Source organism: Rhinolophus hipposideros (genome assembly GCF_964194185.1).
Source record: "Rhinolophus hipposideros genome assembly, chromosome: 4".
Taxonomy (NCBI): domain Eukaryota; kingdom Metazoa; phylum Chordata; class Mammalia; order Chiroptera; family Rhinolophidae; genus Rhinolophus; species Rhinolophus hipposideros.
This window is the reverse complement of record NC_138050.1, coordinates 38,451,222-38,467,667: the sequence shown is the minus strand read 5'-3', so window position 1 is coordinate 38,467,667 and position 16,446 is coordinate 38,451,222. Positions and strand designations below refer to the sequence as shown.

The following is a 16,446-nucleotide window of genomic DNA, read 5'->3' as shown; positions in this document are numbered from 1 at the left end:
CTCGCCTGCCCGCCCAGACTCAGCCTCTGACACAAAGCTTGACTTTCTCACAGTATGTCCCACTATGGATTTACTTGCCTGCATTTGTCAACACTTTTTTAGACCAGCCCTTGCCACTTCTCATGGGTAGTGAGTTTTGAAAGTGTGCTTGCCATTGGTACGAATGCTTTCTTGTCCTGAAACCTCATGTAAGCTTCAAGTGGTGTGCCTTGTAGCTCTTTGTTTCTAGCATACAACAGGGTGCTTCATTTTTAGACATTCTAGGGAAATCTGATACAGAATCTGAAGACAGGATCTCTTGTATTTTATGGCAATTTGTGTATTATCTGGGCTAATATGGAACTGACAAAGATGCTGAGAACGGCAAGTATAACGGCAAGTATAAAGAACTATAAAACACTCTTTTATTTTGTTGCTGTTGACTTTTTCTTAGAACCCAAAACAAAGCCCTTCCTGATAGGCAGCTCAGCTTCCTGCGGCTTCCCTGGAATAATTTCTCCTACATATTAATATTAATAGTAATAAATGCCGCATGAGCCAGGTTCACCTGCGGTCCTGGATGTTTATTCTGGCCCCCAGGAATATTCATTTTGTGTCTGTTGGAGCCTCACACTTCAAAGTGGAATCTTCCTGAAGTTTCTACTTGGCATCTTATCTCAATGCTGTGAAGAACACTTGTGAAAGGAGACTTCTCAGGGACCTGAACATTTGGAGACCCTGAGGCTTTTTCAGCAGATGGAGAGAGTCTAGGCAGAAGAGCAGCCTGGAGGAGGTGGCTGGAGCTCTTGTTCCACTGCAGGTGATGGAATGGAGGCTGAAGGGAGGCAATTTCAATGAGGAAGTCGTAGGAAAGGATGGTGCAGAGGATTGGCTGTGTGTATGAATTTTTAAAAAAGAAAGAAAAAGAGACATGAAGAAAGGGAAGTGTCCACTTGTAATGTGAGGGACGTGACTAAACTCAGGCAGAGGTTTGAAAAGAAATTTTGTTAGATTTTTTTTTTTCTTGCTTGAACTTTCGCCAAAGGCTTTGGAAGAGGTGCTGTGATCTGAGGTCATAACTCTTTTAATCCAGAAGACACCTGATGGTTATCTACCAGGGAGGGACCCCATGAGCCAAATGCCGCTCCTCTTGGCATAGCATACCTGAGATACTCAGTCACCTCCTTCTGTCCCTGAAACAAACAAACAAAAAAGCTTTATGTAATTATAAGCAAACATTACCATTAGAACAATCATCTTCTGTCAGGAATTGGGCTAAACAAGGAAAAGCTCAGTTTGTTTGCTCCAGATGCTGTAAAAGGAAAAATTAAAGGTCTCAGTCACTTGTGCCCAGTATGGGGCCTGCCTGGGGCTTCAGTTGCATTATTCATCAGGTGAGTCTGAGGACTTCACAGGTTAGCACCATGGTGTAAGCCACAGAAGTACGTAATCACGAGTGTGATTTTTCATTTCCCTTCCTACCTGTACCTGTCACCACTCCCACAGCTTTGGGGGATGTTGGGAAGAAGTTGAAAAGTACTGAAATTTAGTTTGTTTAGTGCAGTCTGATGACTGGCCATGCCAACTTGCTGAAGATGGGTACTGAGTCGCACCCCTCTTTCAAGGGCAACTCTAAGAACCTTATCGGCCTGCTTCTGATTGTACTGTCACTGGTAAGACTTTACAAATTGTCGCCAAAGCTTCAAGGCACAGAAAGGCATTTCTGAATGTTTTTTAAAAAAGAAGTCCCGGTATTCAGAATTAAAACTAGACTTGAGAATTCAATAAATGGCTGAAGATGGAAATGTCTTTACATTGTTAAATTGCCTAGACCTCAGTGGATTCTCACATTTTGAAGAATTGCAGGGCTATATGGTGAAAATGAAAACACAATTCTAGAAGAGGCTCACAATTTCTGATGGTGTCAGTTTTTGCAGCTGCCTCTGGAATTCATACCTTAGGATGTATCTAGTTATTAATTGGCCGTATCAGTTTGACTCACTTCCAAGAGAAACTAATTGAGCCAAAGCAAATTCTGCTGTCAGGGAGAGTGCAGCAACCCTGCAATTTTGGGGGACCACTCTCTGAATCTTAGAATTTCCTAAGAGTATATATGGCCAAGCGGCCACCCCAGCTGACTTCCCAGTGGCCCAGCAGGAAGATTCCTGCTGAATCTGTGGGTACCCTATCCAGCATCCTGGGGAATGTTGTTGGCACCCAGGGAGGACAGTTCCCTGCTAGCTTCAGTCAGCTAACTGTGCACTGGTGTGGCCTGGAGCAACCCTGCCGACCTCTCCACCATCCAGGCAGCTGCACTATACGCTATCCAACCAGGTCTGACTCTCCCAGCCTTGGGGAGGGCTCCTCCCACATCCAAGTTTTTCTTCCTTAGATAATCTCCCTCTGCTTTCGGTGTTCTTTAGAGTTCTCTTTCCTCTTGGTAGTAAATTCCCTGTAAAAAGTCAATTGTTTATGTGAAACCTCACTCTTGGTTTCTGTTTCTTGACTAGACCCTGAGTGATCATTGCAACCTGTAAATCTTAGCCAGGATTGTAACTACGGTTGTCTGACTCCAGAGGCAAACTACTTTTTATTGTTTCTCTAGGACCAGCAGTTTCATATACATTAAGTTGATTAGTGTGGTTATAGCATTTTTGCCTGCTTTTACATTTTTTGATAAAAATCTATTTTAAAGAGCAAACAGATGTTATTTCACTGTTACTGTTATTTTTTTAATGGAGATATTTACCACACAAATGACTTTCTAATCATGGAGTCCATCACAGAAGAGACTTGCACATTTCCTGTTTATCTTTCCAAAACAGCAGTTCATTGCACGGCGCTCCAGGGCTCCTTTTAAGCCTGTGATCTTTCATTCATTCTTCTGTCCTTTCACTCACTCACTCCTTTGTCTATCCACCCATTCATTTTGGCAGTTCAGACACGGAGCCCTGGAGCTGGAGAAAACTCAGATGAACAAGTCTAGTTCCCTAACTGTTTTCTTGAGATGTGGTGTAACCAGCTCAGAGAGTACAAATGACAGGTACAGCATAATTCACAACTTCTTGAAAAGTTATCTCTGGTTATGGTCTCCACTTCTTCACCTCCCATTCTTTACTCAGGCAAAGACTTCAGTCAGACATCCATCCCCATGTTTCTGCTGAGGGTGCTTCTATCGAAGCCTCTAGGAACCTCCAAGCCCAGCGGTCCCTTCTCTGTTGTTTTCTTGCTTGTCCACTCGACAGAATTTGGCATAGCTGATCACTGCCTTTTCTTGAAGGAGTTTGTTTTCTTTTGTGAGGACACGTTCTTCTCGTTCTCCTTCTGCCTTCTGGGAGTTTCTAACTGGTCTCTCTTGTTCCTTTCAGCCTCTAAATTTTGAGCACCCCAGGACTTTGTCTCTGGTTCCTTTCTCCATCTACTTACTTTCCTTAGTCATGTCATACATTTTTCTGCCTTTGAGTATCACCTATTTGCTCATTACTTTCAAATCTCTATTTCTAGCCTTAACCTTTTACTGCAAATCCAGAATTTCTGTGTTTCCCCGAACATAAGACCTAGCCGGACCATCAGCTCTAATGCGTCTTTTGGAGCAAAACTTAATATAAGACCTGGGTCTTACATTAAAATAAAACCGGGTTGGGTCTTACATTAATTTTTGCTCCAAAAGACGCATTAGAGTTGATGGTCCGGCTAGGTCTTATTTTTGTGGAAACATGATGTATATGTAATTATTAACTTAATATCTATCACCATGTTTATCTTAACAGTCGAAAGTCTAACTTGGCTAGGTCAGAACTCTTGATTTCTCGCCTTCCTACAAGCCACATTTTTAGTCTTGCAAGTAGTACCACCATCCTCCAGTTTCTCCAAGATTTGGAAGTATCCTTAGCTCTTCTCTGCCTCTTACCCCCATATCCAGTTCATTGGCAAGTCCTGTGGACTGTGAACGGGATATGGGGGTAAACACAGTCCAGACTCTCCAGCTCCACCGTCACCTCTTCAGACGAGGTCTCCACCATCTCTTGCCTGGGCTCCTGCATGAACCTCCTAATGGTCTCCCAGTCTCCTTCTTGCCTCCCTATCCAGCAGCCAGAGTGATCTTAAAACAGATCAGATGTCATTACTCCATTTAAAAACCTAGCGCATGGCTCCCTACCACTTAGAATGAAAACCAGATGGTTTTCCCTGGCCTACCAAGTGCCGACGATCTGGCCCTCGCTGCCTTGCTTCCTCTCCTTGTCCCCTTTCCTCTTCACCCATGATCCAGCCATGCCATGCTTTTCGCCGGGCAGCCAAGCATCCTCCTACTTTCAGAACTATGCATTAGTGATTGATTCCCTCTGTCTGGAATGTTTTCCCCATGGCTCACTCCTCCTTATCGTTCACATTTCAGCTTAAATGTCACCTGCTCAGAGAGACCTCCTGTTCTGGACATCCCAGTGTAAGAAGACACCCAGTCACTCTCCATCTTGTTAGCCTATTTTAATGATCTGGGTAACAAGTTTTCATTAGTTATGCGGTTGGTTTCTTACTCTTCCTTCTAGTCCATAAGCTCCGTGAAATCAGGGATCTTTGTGTACTTACTACTTGCTGTTCTCCCAGAGTCTGTGGGGTGCCTATCCAGCACTACTCGGTGGTTGGCTTGCATCTATTGAATGACTGCGTGAACTCCGTGGCAGAGCCAGGCTTGGGAACATGGGATTTTCCTCTTTAGTTTCTCTTGACTTTATACCAGGATGACTTTTGCTGGCTCCGAGTTATTGATATCTCCTATTTACTTAAAGGTTAGGGTAGAATTTCCAAAGGCAACTCCAAAACTGCATTGCCTTTTATTTATTTTCGTTTTAATTTACTTTTAAACTTCACTTTAATTTAAATATGACACAAAATATGCTTAAATGACATTTTATGACCTATTTATTTAAAATTTTTTACACTTATTTCCAAATTGTGCATAGTTTTTACTTATGTTCTATGAAAAAGATGGCTGCCAGAGGTGGGCACAACCTTGGGCTCGGAGACAAAAGGCCCAGATCTGTTTCTGCTCTTTACACAAAGTTGTTCCACTACTTCCTGCACGTCACTTTCTCTTCTAAAAAAGTTATAATTCATAATCAAAGGGCCGAGACCAAAGCCATTTCACACAATGGAATATTTTTTTTTAAATCAAAGCTACCAAAAAGTATAACCCAGTCTATTTTATTTTATTTAGCCGTTGTCCTGAGGTTGGCACAGTGGTGATGGAGTGCAGGCATGGGGGACCCTCCCATGAAACTGGGGAGGAAGTCTACAAACAGTTGGTGATGTTGGAACCAACAAGTGTTGAGATTTCTGCCGCCTTTTCTCAGACTCTTAAGTGTGCACAGTAGCACATTTTTATTTTTATTTATTTTTCTTTTTTTATTAAATTTATTGGGGTGACAATTGTTAGTAAATTTACATAGATTTCAGGTGTACAATTCTGTATTACATCGTCTATAAATCTCATTGTGTGTTCACCACCCAGAGTCAGTTCTCCTTCCATCACCATATATTTGATCCCCTTTACCCTCACCACCCACCCCCCTTACCCTCTGGTAACCACTAAACTATTGTCTGTGTCTATGAGTTTTTCGTTCTCATTTGTTTGTCTTGTTGTTTTTGGTTTATATCAGTGAATTTTTATATCAGTTTTATATCAGTGAATATTTTTCACATATCAGTGAAATCATAGGGTTCTCTGCTTTTTCTGTCTGACTTATTTCACTTAGCATTATACTCTCAAGATCCATCCATGTTGTCACAAATGCTCCTATATCATCTTTCCTTAACGCCGAATAGTATTCCATTGTGTATATGTACCACAACTTCTTTATCCATTCATCTATTGAAGGACATTTTGGTTGTTTCCATGTCTTGGCCACCGTAAACAAAGCTGCAATGAACATTGGAGTACACGTGTCTCTATAGAGAAATGCTTTCAGATTTTTTTGGTAGATACCCAGGAGAGCGATTGCTGGGTCATATGATAATTCTATTCGTAATTTTTTGAGGAACCTCCACACTGCCTTCCATAGCGGCTGCACCAGTCTGCATTCCCACCAACAGTGTGTGAGGGTTCCTTTTTCTCCACAGCCTCTTCAACACTTGTTACTATTTGTCTTGTTGACGAAAGCCATTCTGACTGGGGTGAGGTGATATCTCATTGTGGTTTTCATTTAGTAGCACATTTTTAAATATAACATTTAGTGTTCAGTGTTTACTTCTTCTGTGTATATGCTTTCTGGGCTTTATTTTGTCTGAAGACAAGGTGTCCTTTTATCTCTACCTGGCTTTCCCCTTCCATATGAAAGTGACCAGGCAGTTCACCAATCTTTTCTTTCCCTGATAGTTTGGAGGGCTTGCAAAGTGGGGAACCCTCCTGCTCACTGGTTTCAGAGGCTGCTACCTTGGCCCCAAGGAGATGTGGGAAACATGCATTCATGGATCTCATTGCAGCTACATCCAGAGTCACACTTAACTAAAAGACAGCCGTGGACTGTGGGGCTGCAGGGGTGTGAATTTTAGAATATTAGAGCTGAAAGAGGCCTTGAAGATATCTAGATAATTCCTTCCTAGAACCTATGTAATTGTTTTCATTTCTAGACCACGTTTGCTGGATGTTGAGGGATGTTCATAATTTAGATCTTTATCCTAGATCAGGACGTGGGTTTTATTTGCACTGAAAGGAAATGTTTTGGGCTTCTAATGTGATTTGGCTTGTCAGTATGATAATTTTTTTTATTTTTTTATTTTTATTGGGGAACAATGTGATTTTTCAGGACCCATCAGCTCCGTGTCAAGTCGTTGTTTTCAATCTAGTTGTGGGGGCGCAGCTCACTGGCCCATGTGGGAATCGAACTGGTGACCTTGGTGTTATGCGTTATGCGCACTGATCTCTAACCATTGAGCAAACCAGCCCTACAAGTATGATAAATTTTTAGTATTTTCATTATGTGTCCAATATTTGAAAATTCCAACAATTAACAGAAAAAGTTGATCTCATTTCACTTCTGTTGTGTGTTGTTGTTTTTTTTAAATCATAATAAAACTTGGTATTCTGTTCTTCCACAGAGGGGTAAACAGTTGACAAGAGTTTGCTGCCATTTTAATGCCAGAAATCTTGAGTTAGAGTAATTAAGGATAGTTTTTCACAGCTTTAATGGGCACAAGGAGACAGTTCGTGGCCTGACACAGCTTCAGTAAATGTAGTGTTCTGTTTGTCAGGCCAAATTTCTGCATCTTCAGAAAAAATGAGCTGAAAGAGGCCTTGAAGATATCTAGATAATTCCTTCCAGTATACATTATAATTCCTTCTAGTATACATTATATACTGCAAATGAATGGAAAAATCTCCAGCAGAGGAGAAAGTGTCAGCATTTAGAGCTGGCATCTCCCTTCAGTGTGAGGCATGCTTTAGTTGTTTCTTTTCTTTTTCTTTCTTTCTTTTTTTTTTTTTATTAACTCAAACATAAAAATAAATAAACTGATAACCTCAGGACCCCTTAATCTTGAATGACCTGTTTCACTCTAAAGTCATTTGTGTTCTTTGTCAATTTATGTATCTAAGTAGAATGTACTTCCAAGTCTACATTTCCACATTGAAATGTCAGTCTCATAATTTTTAATGACTACAGATAATTCCTCTTATTAATGTGTCATAGTTTTTAATCATTTCCTCTTTGGTGGACATTTGAGAGAGTTACTAAGTTTTCACCATTTTATAAATAGTGTTGTATGAGTAATCATTGTATAATTTTTGTCAGAAAGCAAGACCTACTTCTCGAAGCAAGTTCCTAAAAAGGAAATATACCAGGTTTCATGTATATTTCTCCTTACTCTACCGATAAGATATTTTCTTTAATATAAAATAAAATTGAATGTCAACTATAAAATAATATATACAGAGAGTGCCAAAAAATATATACACATTTTAAGAAAGGAAAAAAAATGTTAAAATTACACTGATGGTAACCACTTTGAGCACCTCTTGTAATTGCAGAAGTCAAACGTGACTTGTATTCATCTTTTGTTATTGATATATATTGAGTATTACAATTTGAATACAGTTTTTTCCTTTCTTAAAATGTGTATACATCTTTTTGGCACCCACTGTATGTATAGTTACAGAGTGTAAAGTACAACATAGGGACTATAATCACTGGTATTGTAACAGTTATGTATGGAGTCAGATGGGTAGTAGACTTGTAGGGGTTATGATTTTGTGAGATATGTAAGTATATAATCATTATCTTGTTTCATACACCTGAAACTAATAAAAATAAATAAATTTTATAAAAACACATTTTCTGTAAATGTAACTTTTTTTTTTTTAGCTCCCACCAACTTTGGGATTTATCTTTTTTATTTGCTTTTACTAGTGATGACGTGTAATAAATCTAAATTTTTTTCATTTGGTAGTTTTCAAATTTCTGATGGGTGGGTATTTTGCACGTAGTTAATGGTCTAATCCTTGTGTATTGCTTTACTGTGGAGAACCTGGGTACTGTAAATTTTTTATGTATTTGGAAAAGTAAGCTTCTACAAAATTTTATCACTATAATAATAGTGTCAAGAACTTACTAGATGCCAGATACAATGTTGAGCACTTTTCATATGTTATCTAATTTAATCATGACAATATCCTGGCCAGAGGACTGTATTACACAAAGGTTAAAAGTGGAGTCAGGTAGTCCCGGGTTCAAATTCTGGCAATGCCATTTCCTCTTTGTGACTATTGATGAATCCTTAACTCCTCCGAGCCTCACTTCTCTATTATGAGGATGATAGTTGTACCTACTTCATAGGATTGTCCTGAGGACTAAGGGAGATAATAGTTATTGAGCACATAATAAATGTTCAATAAACGTTAGCTGCTTCTGTGATGATTATTTTTTCTTCTGAGGTTAATTTGTGTTTCTTTTGTAGCTTGCCATATATGACATCATGAGGGTAAGGTAGAGCTCATGTATTACTTCCCATTCTGATCATGAATATTACTGGGTCTTTTGAGTCAATGTTCCACACTCTTCAAGGTCTTTTCCAATTCTGCAAATTACTATTAGTCTGTCCTTCTCATTATTCCTGTAGCATCTCATATGACTTTCCTTGGGGGCACCCCTTATGCAGGACTGTGGCTCCGTTTTTGCACACTGGACTTTCTCAGATGCTGAGATCCTCCCCATCACAGGCCTTGCCTTAGGTTCCTATATCCCCTGCGTTCCCTGCAGCTCCTCACACATAGTAGCGTCTCCCTATTTCAATACTCAACTAATGGCTGTACTTTAAACTCAAATTTGTGTTAAAGAAATTTAAGACGATGAGCTTCTATTTTAGTAGGTAACACATGTTATGAACCACTCTTCGTATGTGTGATAAGATAGGTTTTGGGGGAGGAAAAAGCGATTTCTGTTATTTTCTTAATCTAGGATTGGGGCCCATTTCTTAAACCCTAAGCATACTGGCACTTGTTGGAGTGCACAGATGTACTGGAGACTTTGAACCCTACTTGTTGCTCACTTTTCTGTAGCATCAAGTGAATTTTTCGTACACATGAAACATCTCGGTACCCTCAACTATTGTGCTCTTTCAGTGGCTGGCAGTGCTGCTAGATACAAAACCCAGTTGTCTGGTCCTGCATGTTACTGGGAGTCTGATGCGTGGGGGACGGAGTAGTAAAACAGCTGGTTTAATGGCTATTGATAACCAATGCTTAGTAGTCTACTATAAATTGTTTCAAATTATCTGGCAAACTGAAGTTCTGCTCACAAAACCTACAACATACCCAGCAAGGAAGCCAGCTGTGCCAGGCTGATGCCAGGGATGGGTGCTTGGGGTGGGGTTTGCCATCTGCAGTTGTTATCTGGGCACGTAGGCAACTGAAAGCTGAGGCCTACGTGACATTCTAACCAGGAGAGAGTTCTCAGGGGAAACCAGAGTGGCCCAGTCTGTGTTCAACCCTTGTGGTTAATCTTGGGAAAGAAAGTACAAATTGAAATAGCAGGTGAGGGACCAGGGGAGGGCAGTCCAGGGCCAGGGGTGTTAAAGGCCTGGGTGTTCAGAGCACCCTCTTGTTGCAGTTCTAGCCCCGTGGTTCGTGGTGGATTCGTTGGTTGAAAGATGAACAGCTCTCTATGGGGCTTGGAGCAACTCTGTTGAACTGAAAGAGCTTCTGACTTGTAATTTGGACTGGTATTTGGACTGGAAGACTTCCAAGTGTCAGTCTAATTCTAACGTGCTGTTACTGTGGTTCTTTTTATTACGTTGATAACATTTAATGTTTACAGTTTTAACTTGCATTTTTACATTTTGGGCTCTTTTCCTACCTGGTGTCAGAGTATAGTTCTGATACCCAAGTATCTATAGCATAAGCTAATCATGCTACATTAAATTTTGCAGTGATTTGGTGTTTACAGTAGTTTAGCTAAGGAACTCAGAGTACATCCCGTTCCTATTGTGCAAAGGCATGGAAAAAAAGTTCAAACCAGGAAATAAATGTCTTTCATAAAAGTACAAATATGGCAATGCTTATATCCTTATTTCAAAATAGTGTTTTTAGATTGTTCTTCTAGGAGAGATGTGTTCTGGCATAAAGAAGTAGTCCCCACTTTGGGAGGTATTAGAAAGTGATGGTGAAGGGGGGTGCCCCAGAGATGGGTTCCCAAGGTCACATCCCAGGTCTCCCACTTGCCAGCTCTTGTCTTGGGGTATATGCCACAGAACCTCCCTGAGCATAAGCTTCCTCATTTGTAAAATGAGGATAAACTCAGAGGAACATTGTAAAGATGCAGTGCGAAGCACACTTAAAGCTGTTAGCTCGGGGGGCGGGGGGGCACGTGGATGTGCTCTGTCAGTGTGAGTGCTGCTGAAGGTGAGGCCATTAGAGACATGGTATTTGGAGGCAAAGGATTTTAGTCTTAGCTCATGTCGGCGTGTACTTTGGGGTTTTTAGAAAGTCAAATCAGTAACATGAGTGATGGCTACCATAGAGTTGACTTCATTTCAGTAGCATCTTTTCCCGGTTGGCATATGTATCGTGCTCTTGGTTTGGTTTATTAAAGAGGGGGATTTAGGCAAGTATGAGTACATGTACCATCATCAGCCAGGAGCTATGTGTTGAACTCTCTCTGAATGAGAGCACCATGCTGGCCATGGGAGCAGAGAAAGGGTGGGGTGCCACTGGACAAGGGGCAGGAAACGAAGGAATGGAAGTCATCACTGCGCTTAGGGATTTAATGATCTAGTTGGAGATAGATTATATCCAGGGCATGCAGAGTATGCAGATACCCTTGGGGTATTGTGATTATCCATTAAGTTAAATACCTGTTTTTACTGGACCCCATTACCCATAAGATTGTATTTTGTTGGCCTTTTCAAGTCTGTTTCAAACCTACCCAGGAAATCCTCTTGCCAGTATGAAGCTAGGCTCTTTACCTTGATAACACCTTTAGTCTGCTGCGTTTACAGGTCTTTTATGCAGGGCTTTGTTGAAAAATTGCCAAGCCTGCCTGCATTCGCATCTGCCTGCATTCTCATTATGAACACCTACCTTCTTGGTAGCCCCAGCGTCTCTGGGCTCTAGGGATCCTGGCTCAATTTGCTGCCACATGTAGATAAAGATCTCCCGAGTCAGTCTGAAAAGGAAGGGGATGAGAATAGTGGCAGATGCTGTTTTTGTCTGGAAGGGTGGCCTTCCTGCCGCAACCATCAGAACGCTCTCCACAGTGATGCAGATGAGAATTCAGCAGTGCGAGTGGGAGCAGAGCCAGTGCCGACGGTTCTGGTGGTGCTTTTGTTCTTGTCATCCATTCTCTGTGGATCCTTCTCACCTGCCCTTCTCCCTGCCTCCCCATTCCCAAGCAAGTGCTGTATTTCTCCGTCAAGTGGTCCCATCTTTGAAGGCAGATCACATTAATGCGTTTTCCTCTCTCCTGCAGGGGAGCTGCTGAGTCAGCCCAGACCAGAAGGAGTGGCAGAGATCATTTGCCCCAAGAACGGCAGCGAACGAGTGAATGTTGCCTTGGTTTACCCACCTACACCGACTGTGATCAGCCCCTGTTCTAAGTGAGTGCTGACGGGTTAGCCCCGCCCTCGGTTCTGGTCGCGCCTGTCACTGTGATCACAGAAGCTAAGTAAAAGCACATCTCAGCAGACCTCGAAAAGCACCTCGTTATCTGGGTGACATCAACACCATGGCTTATGAAGCAAACTAGGAATTTTTTTTTTCCTGTTTGTGATTATTTTTACACTGTTGTTGAAAAAAGTGAGAGCATTTTTAACAGCTTTACTGGGTTATCGTTCACATACCATACAGTTCACTTTCATTAAAAGTGTATAATTCATTGATTTTTAGTATATTTGCAGATATATGCAACCAAAAGGAACTTTTTTTTTTTTTAATGGATGGGCTTAATTCTGCCATTGCAGAATTAAGTAGGCCCTCACCTCAAAGAACAGCGAGGGCTCATTAAATAAGAAAAGCCTGTAGAAAATCTGTAGTAGATCATTTTTTTCTCTGTCAGTCCTTGATAATCAGAGGCTGTGCCTTTGTTCCCATCTTCCCCAAAACGAACTTAAAGACAGAGAATGCACGTATGTGAGCTAACTTGTGGGTATGACGTGAGCTTAGTAGTATAGCTAGAACTCACCCTGTTTGGGTGCTTTTCTTTGTTTGTTTTTGTGGGGGTTTTTGGTAGTAGTAGTAGTAGTATGAAGAACCAAATAGTGAAAACACTTCTAAACTGAGATGAAATACCTTCTTACTGCAAATCTTGAAAAGCTGCAGCCACGGGTCTTGGAGCAGATCTCGCATCTGGGTTCTTCAGCAAACATGACTGACGCAGCAAAGTACTCATGCAAGGAACTGTCATTTTTCCTTCCTAGTTGACCACATAGAATTTTTTTTGTTTATGTTAAGCTTTTCATAGAGAGGGTGGGAAGTTTGCATTTGAAAATGACCACCTGTCATCTCCTCTTGAGAAACCTGCTATCAGGCTGCATTGGAGAGAGCTGTGCGTGATAGCTCAGCCTCCATCCATGAAGCGTTGGCTTTCCTGCCTCTGGCCTGCTCTCTGCAGAGCGGTGTGTGTAGGGCAGGGGAGGGCGGTGGTGGTGGTGGGGTGGGGTGGGGGTGGTGAGGTGGGGTGGGGGTGGCGGCTCAGGGGCAGTCTCATTCATTAGCAGCTGCAGGAAAAGACTGCTGCCCCTTTTCTCCAAGCCGGGTGACTCAGACAGAACGTCCCTAGGCCCTCTTTGCTAGGAAATATCACTAAACACCCAAGGAAACTCTTATCTAATGCTATTATATTCAGAAAGCTATTTTAGCTAACATAAATATAGTGGAATTCCTCACTAATATAACCCTAAGACATTGTAAAATCTTGAAGTACTTCTTAAATATTAAAGTAGGATTACACAGTCACTTCATATTAACCGTAACATCCCCTGACCTGAACATATCAAACAGAAATGTACTGTTATTTGGGGTACATTGGTGCCTTTCTTTCAGATAACTCGTAGGGTAGGAATAAGGGGATATAGAAACAGCAGGGTATGGAACAGAGGGAACAGAGAGAAACAGTTGTTCAGTATATTTTGCATTGGTGTAGATTTTCCTGAGCCAGGAGAGATGTTAACCTGTTGTTTTGCCATAGCCACGTGGCATTAATAGGCAAGATAGAGATGGGGTTATAATATCCATTTGCACAAGAAACCACAGTGGCGTGGAGCCAGCTTTATCAGTGTTTTCCCATGGGCTTCTTGTTGTACTGCCATGGAAAGATATTTAACTCCAACCTGAACAAAATGTTATCGGCCCCTCTCTCTCACATAGTTTATTGTCCCAAAATGAATAAGTCTGTAAAGTCTCAGGTAATCAGAGCTACATAGCCTCAGATGTGTAGATGCTAGATGGAATACCTTTAGGGATTGAACTACTTTTGACTGAGCTATGTGAATAATTCTGTTTTGAAATGGGTTTTAAAAAGTGTCATCCAATGGATGGCAGGTTTGGAGTGTCAGTCTCAATTCTGAGTGAAGGAAGGAATATCTATGAAAACAAACACGTCCAGGCCAGGCCCAGTGGGAGGTCTAATTTACAAATGGATGTTAGCATATTGGAAGCAGGAGATTTAGGGGGCTGATGAGGAAAGTTGTCATAGGAGGTGGTTGTTACATCAGCACAGCTTAGGTCTGAGTCTGAGTGTAAGACTGGGGGGGGGGGTCCCAGCAGGCCCTGGAAATTGGGAGACTGGGGCTATTTCACTAGCTTTGCAACACCAGCCAACTTAACTTAAGCAGTCCACTGTAGAGTGATCTTTCACTTACCTTTTCAGTCATCCCGTAAAATGTAGGTGGTTGGTCAAGATTGGGCTTTCTTAATCAAGCATGTATATCAGAATTGCCATGTGGAGAGACCAGGCATGAGCCATTACAAAACAAAAATCGGGTGGCCTGTTTGCTCAGTGGTTAGAGCACCGTGCTCGTAACACCAAGGTCGCCGGTTCGAGTCCCCCATGGGCCAGTGAGCTGCGCCCTCCACCACTAGATTGAAAATGACGATTTGACATGGAGCTGATGGGTCTCAGAAAAACACACTGTTCCCCAATATTACCCAATAAGAAAAAAAAAGTCACCCAGATGATTCTAATGTATGTATGCTGGACTTTCTGACCTTTTAGATCTCTTCCAGAGCTCCAAGTGTGGGCTCTCTGGCCAGTGGACCTTCTCTTTGCCTGTGGAGCCTCTCTGGTCCATAACCAGCTGCTAGCACTGAGGCAAAACTCGTGCATGCTGCATGGATCAGCACAATCCATCCGCCCTCAATTCACATTTATAGCTAAACATATAATTTATTGTTCAAGGCAGGAAAGGATTGAGAATGACATGAGGGCTGTTCATAATTATTAACCCAGGACAGTAGGCATCTACCAGAACTGTCTCAGGCCTAACAGAATAATCACCCTCCTCGAAGGTCACTGATCGACATCTTATGGTGGTTGTTAAAAGGACTCTCCAAGCTCTTCTTTGCCCAGTTTACTCCTTTATGGGCCAAATCAGAGACTTGTCAATCAACTGCCTGCCTTGGACCATGTACACAAGAACAGTGCTCATCGTGCTTTATAAAGAAAAACCATTGATTGGATATTCCTTATGAATTCTGAGCTTTTCTAGTTCTCATTTAACATTTTCCCTAGGTGTTTCGTTTGCCTATGGAGAGAGACAGAATAAAGAGTAGGTAGTGATTTTTTTTAAAAGCTTGATTTACTCCCACCACTTATCTCAGTGGTTGGTGGCTGAGGTTTCTACCAGCATTCCTTTGGGAAGAGGTTCCATGTCCTGATGAAATGGCTCTCCTCCTGCACTTCCCCCTCCAGGGAGAAACCGAGGGGCTGAGTGCTTCTGGTCCCCTTTGCTGCTTTATCAAGAATGTGAGTCATTTCACACTTTGGCTATCTTGGGCTGATGTTCAAGGAGATTTACGTTGGAGATTAGATGAAAACTCCCCCAGCAGCAAATTTGCTGGGTTGCTCTGAACAATTCTGACCTTAAGGTTACGGATTCCATCTGATGCATTTTGAAAAGCTTTATTGAAGTATACGTGCATACCACAAAACTTGCCCATTTAATAATTATTAATACGTTTACAGAATTGTGCAACACAATCTACTTGTAGAACATTTTCATCACTCATTCCAAACAGAAACTTCCTGCCCATTTGCAGTCACTTGTGTTTACTACGACACCTAGTTCCCTAGAGTCAATAAATATTTTTAGCGTCACTTTCAGGAATGGTTTTGCTGCCTGCCTGGTGTGATAAACAGATTTGACAGTTTTAAAGAAATTCTTATAAGCACGTTATCCCTGGCCCAGTTCAGCCTAAAGGCAGTGAATTGACCCCCCCTCCCCCCAATTGCTAGCCCTCTGTTTACTGAACAATAGAGGGGAAGAGGAACTGCTTGGAGGGAGACCAACCTTCTCAGTTTTGTTTTGTTTAGTATAGGGAACAATTTTTAAAAATACTGGCTTTATTTTCTTAGAGCCGTTTAGGGTCACAACAAAATTGAGCTGAAGGTAGAGAGATCCCAACACCCTTTGCCTCTACACATGCACAGCCTCTGCCATCACCGACTCCCGCGTCATCAACAGGGCCCCCTCCCCCAACCCAGAGCGGTACATTGTTTACAATTGACGAACCTGCGCTTACCCATCATAATCACCAAATCCATGGTTACGTTTGGATTCACTCTTGGTGGTATACATTCTGTGGGTTTGGAAAAACGTATAATGACATACGTCATGCACATTGCAGTATCACATACTGTATTTTCATTGCCATAAAAGTCCTCCGTACTTCCCCTATTATCCTTCTTTCCCCACTTAACACCTGGCAGCCACTGGCCTTTTTTTTTCTTTCTTTTTTTGTTTTTTTGTTTACTGAGGTAATAA

At 41.7% G+C, this 16,446-nt stretch overlaps 1 protein-coding gene across 4 annotated transcripts in view; it reads left to right on the top strand.

Moving 5' to 3' along the window:
• Positions 1–16,446, top strand: part of MFHAS1 (multifunctional ROCO family signaling regulator 1) — a gene marked incomplete at its 5' end in the record, with an annotated part of 69,485 nt that overhangs the window by 44,215 nt on the left and 8,824 nt on the right. For all 4 annotated transcript variants that reach the window (XR_013993261.1, XR_013993262.1, XR_013993263.1 and 1 more), the window contains one exon: positions 11,937–12,063. Coding sequence is in view for 1 of the 4 variants with exons in the window: in XM_081047092.1 (XP_080903218.1) it covers positions 11,937–12,063 (127 nt within the window). The remainder of the gene's footprint in view (positions 1–11,936; positions 12,064–16,446) is intronic.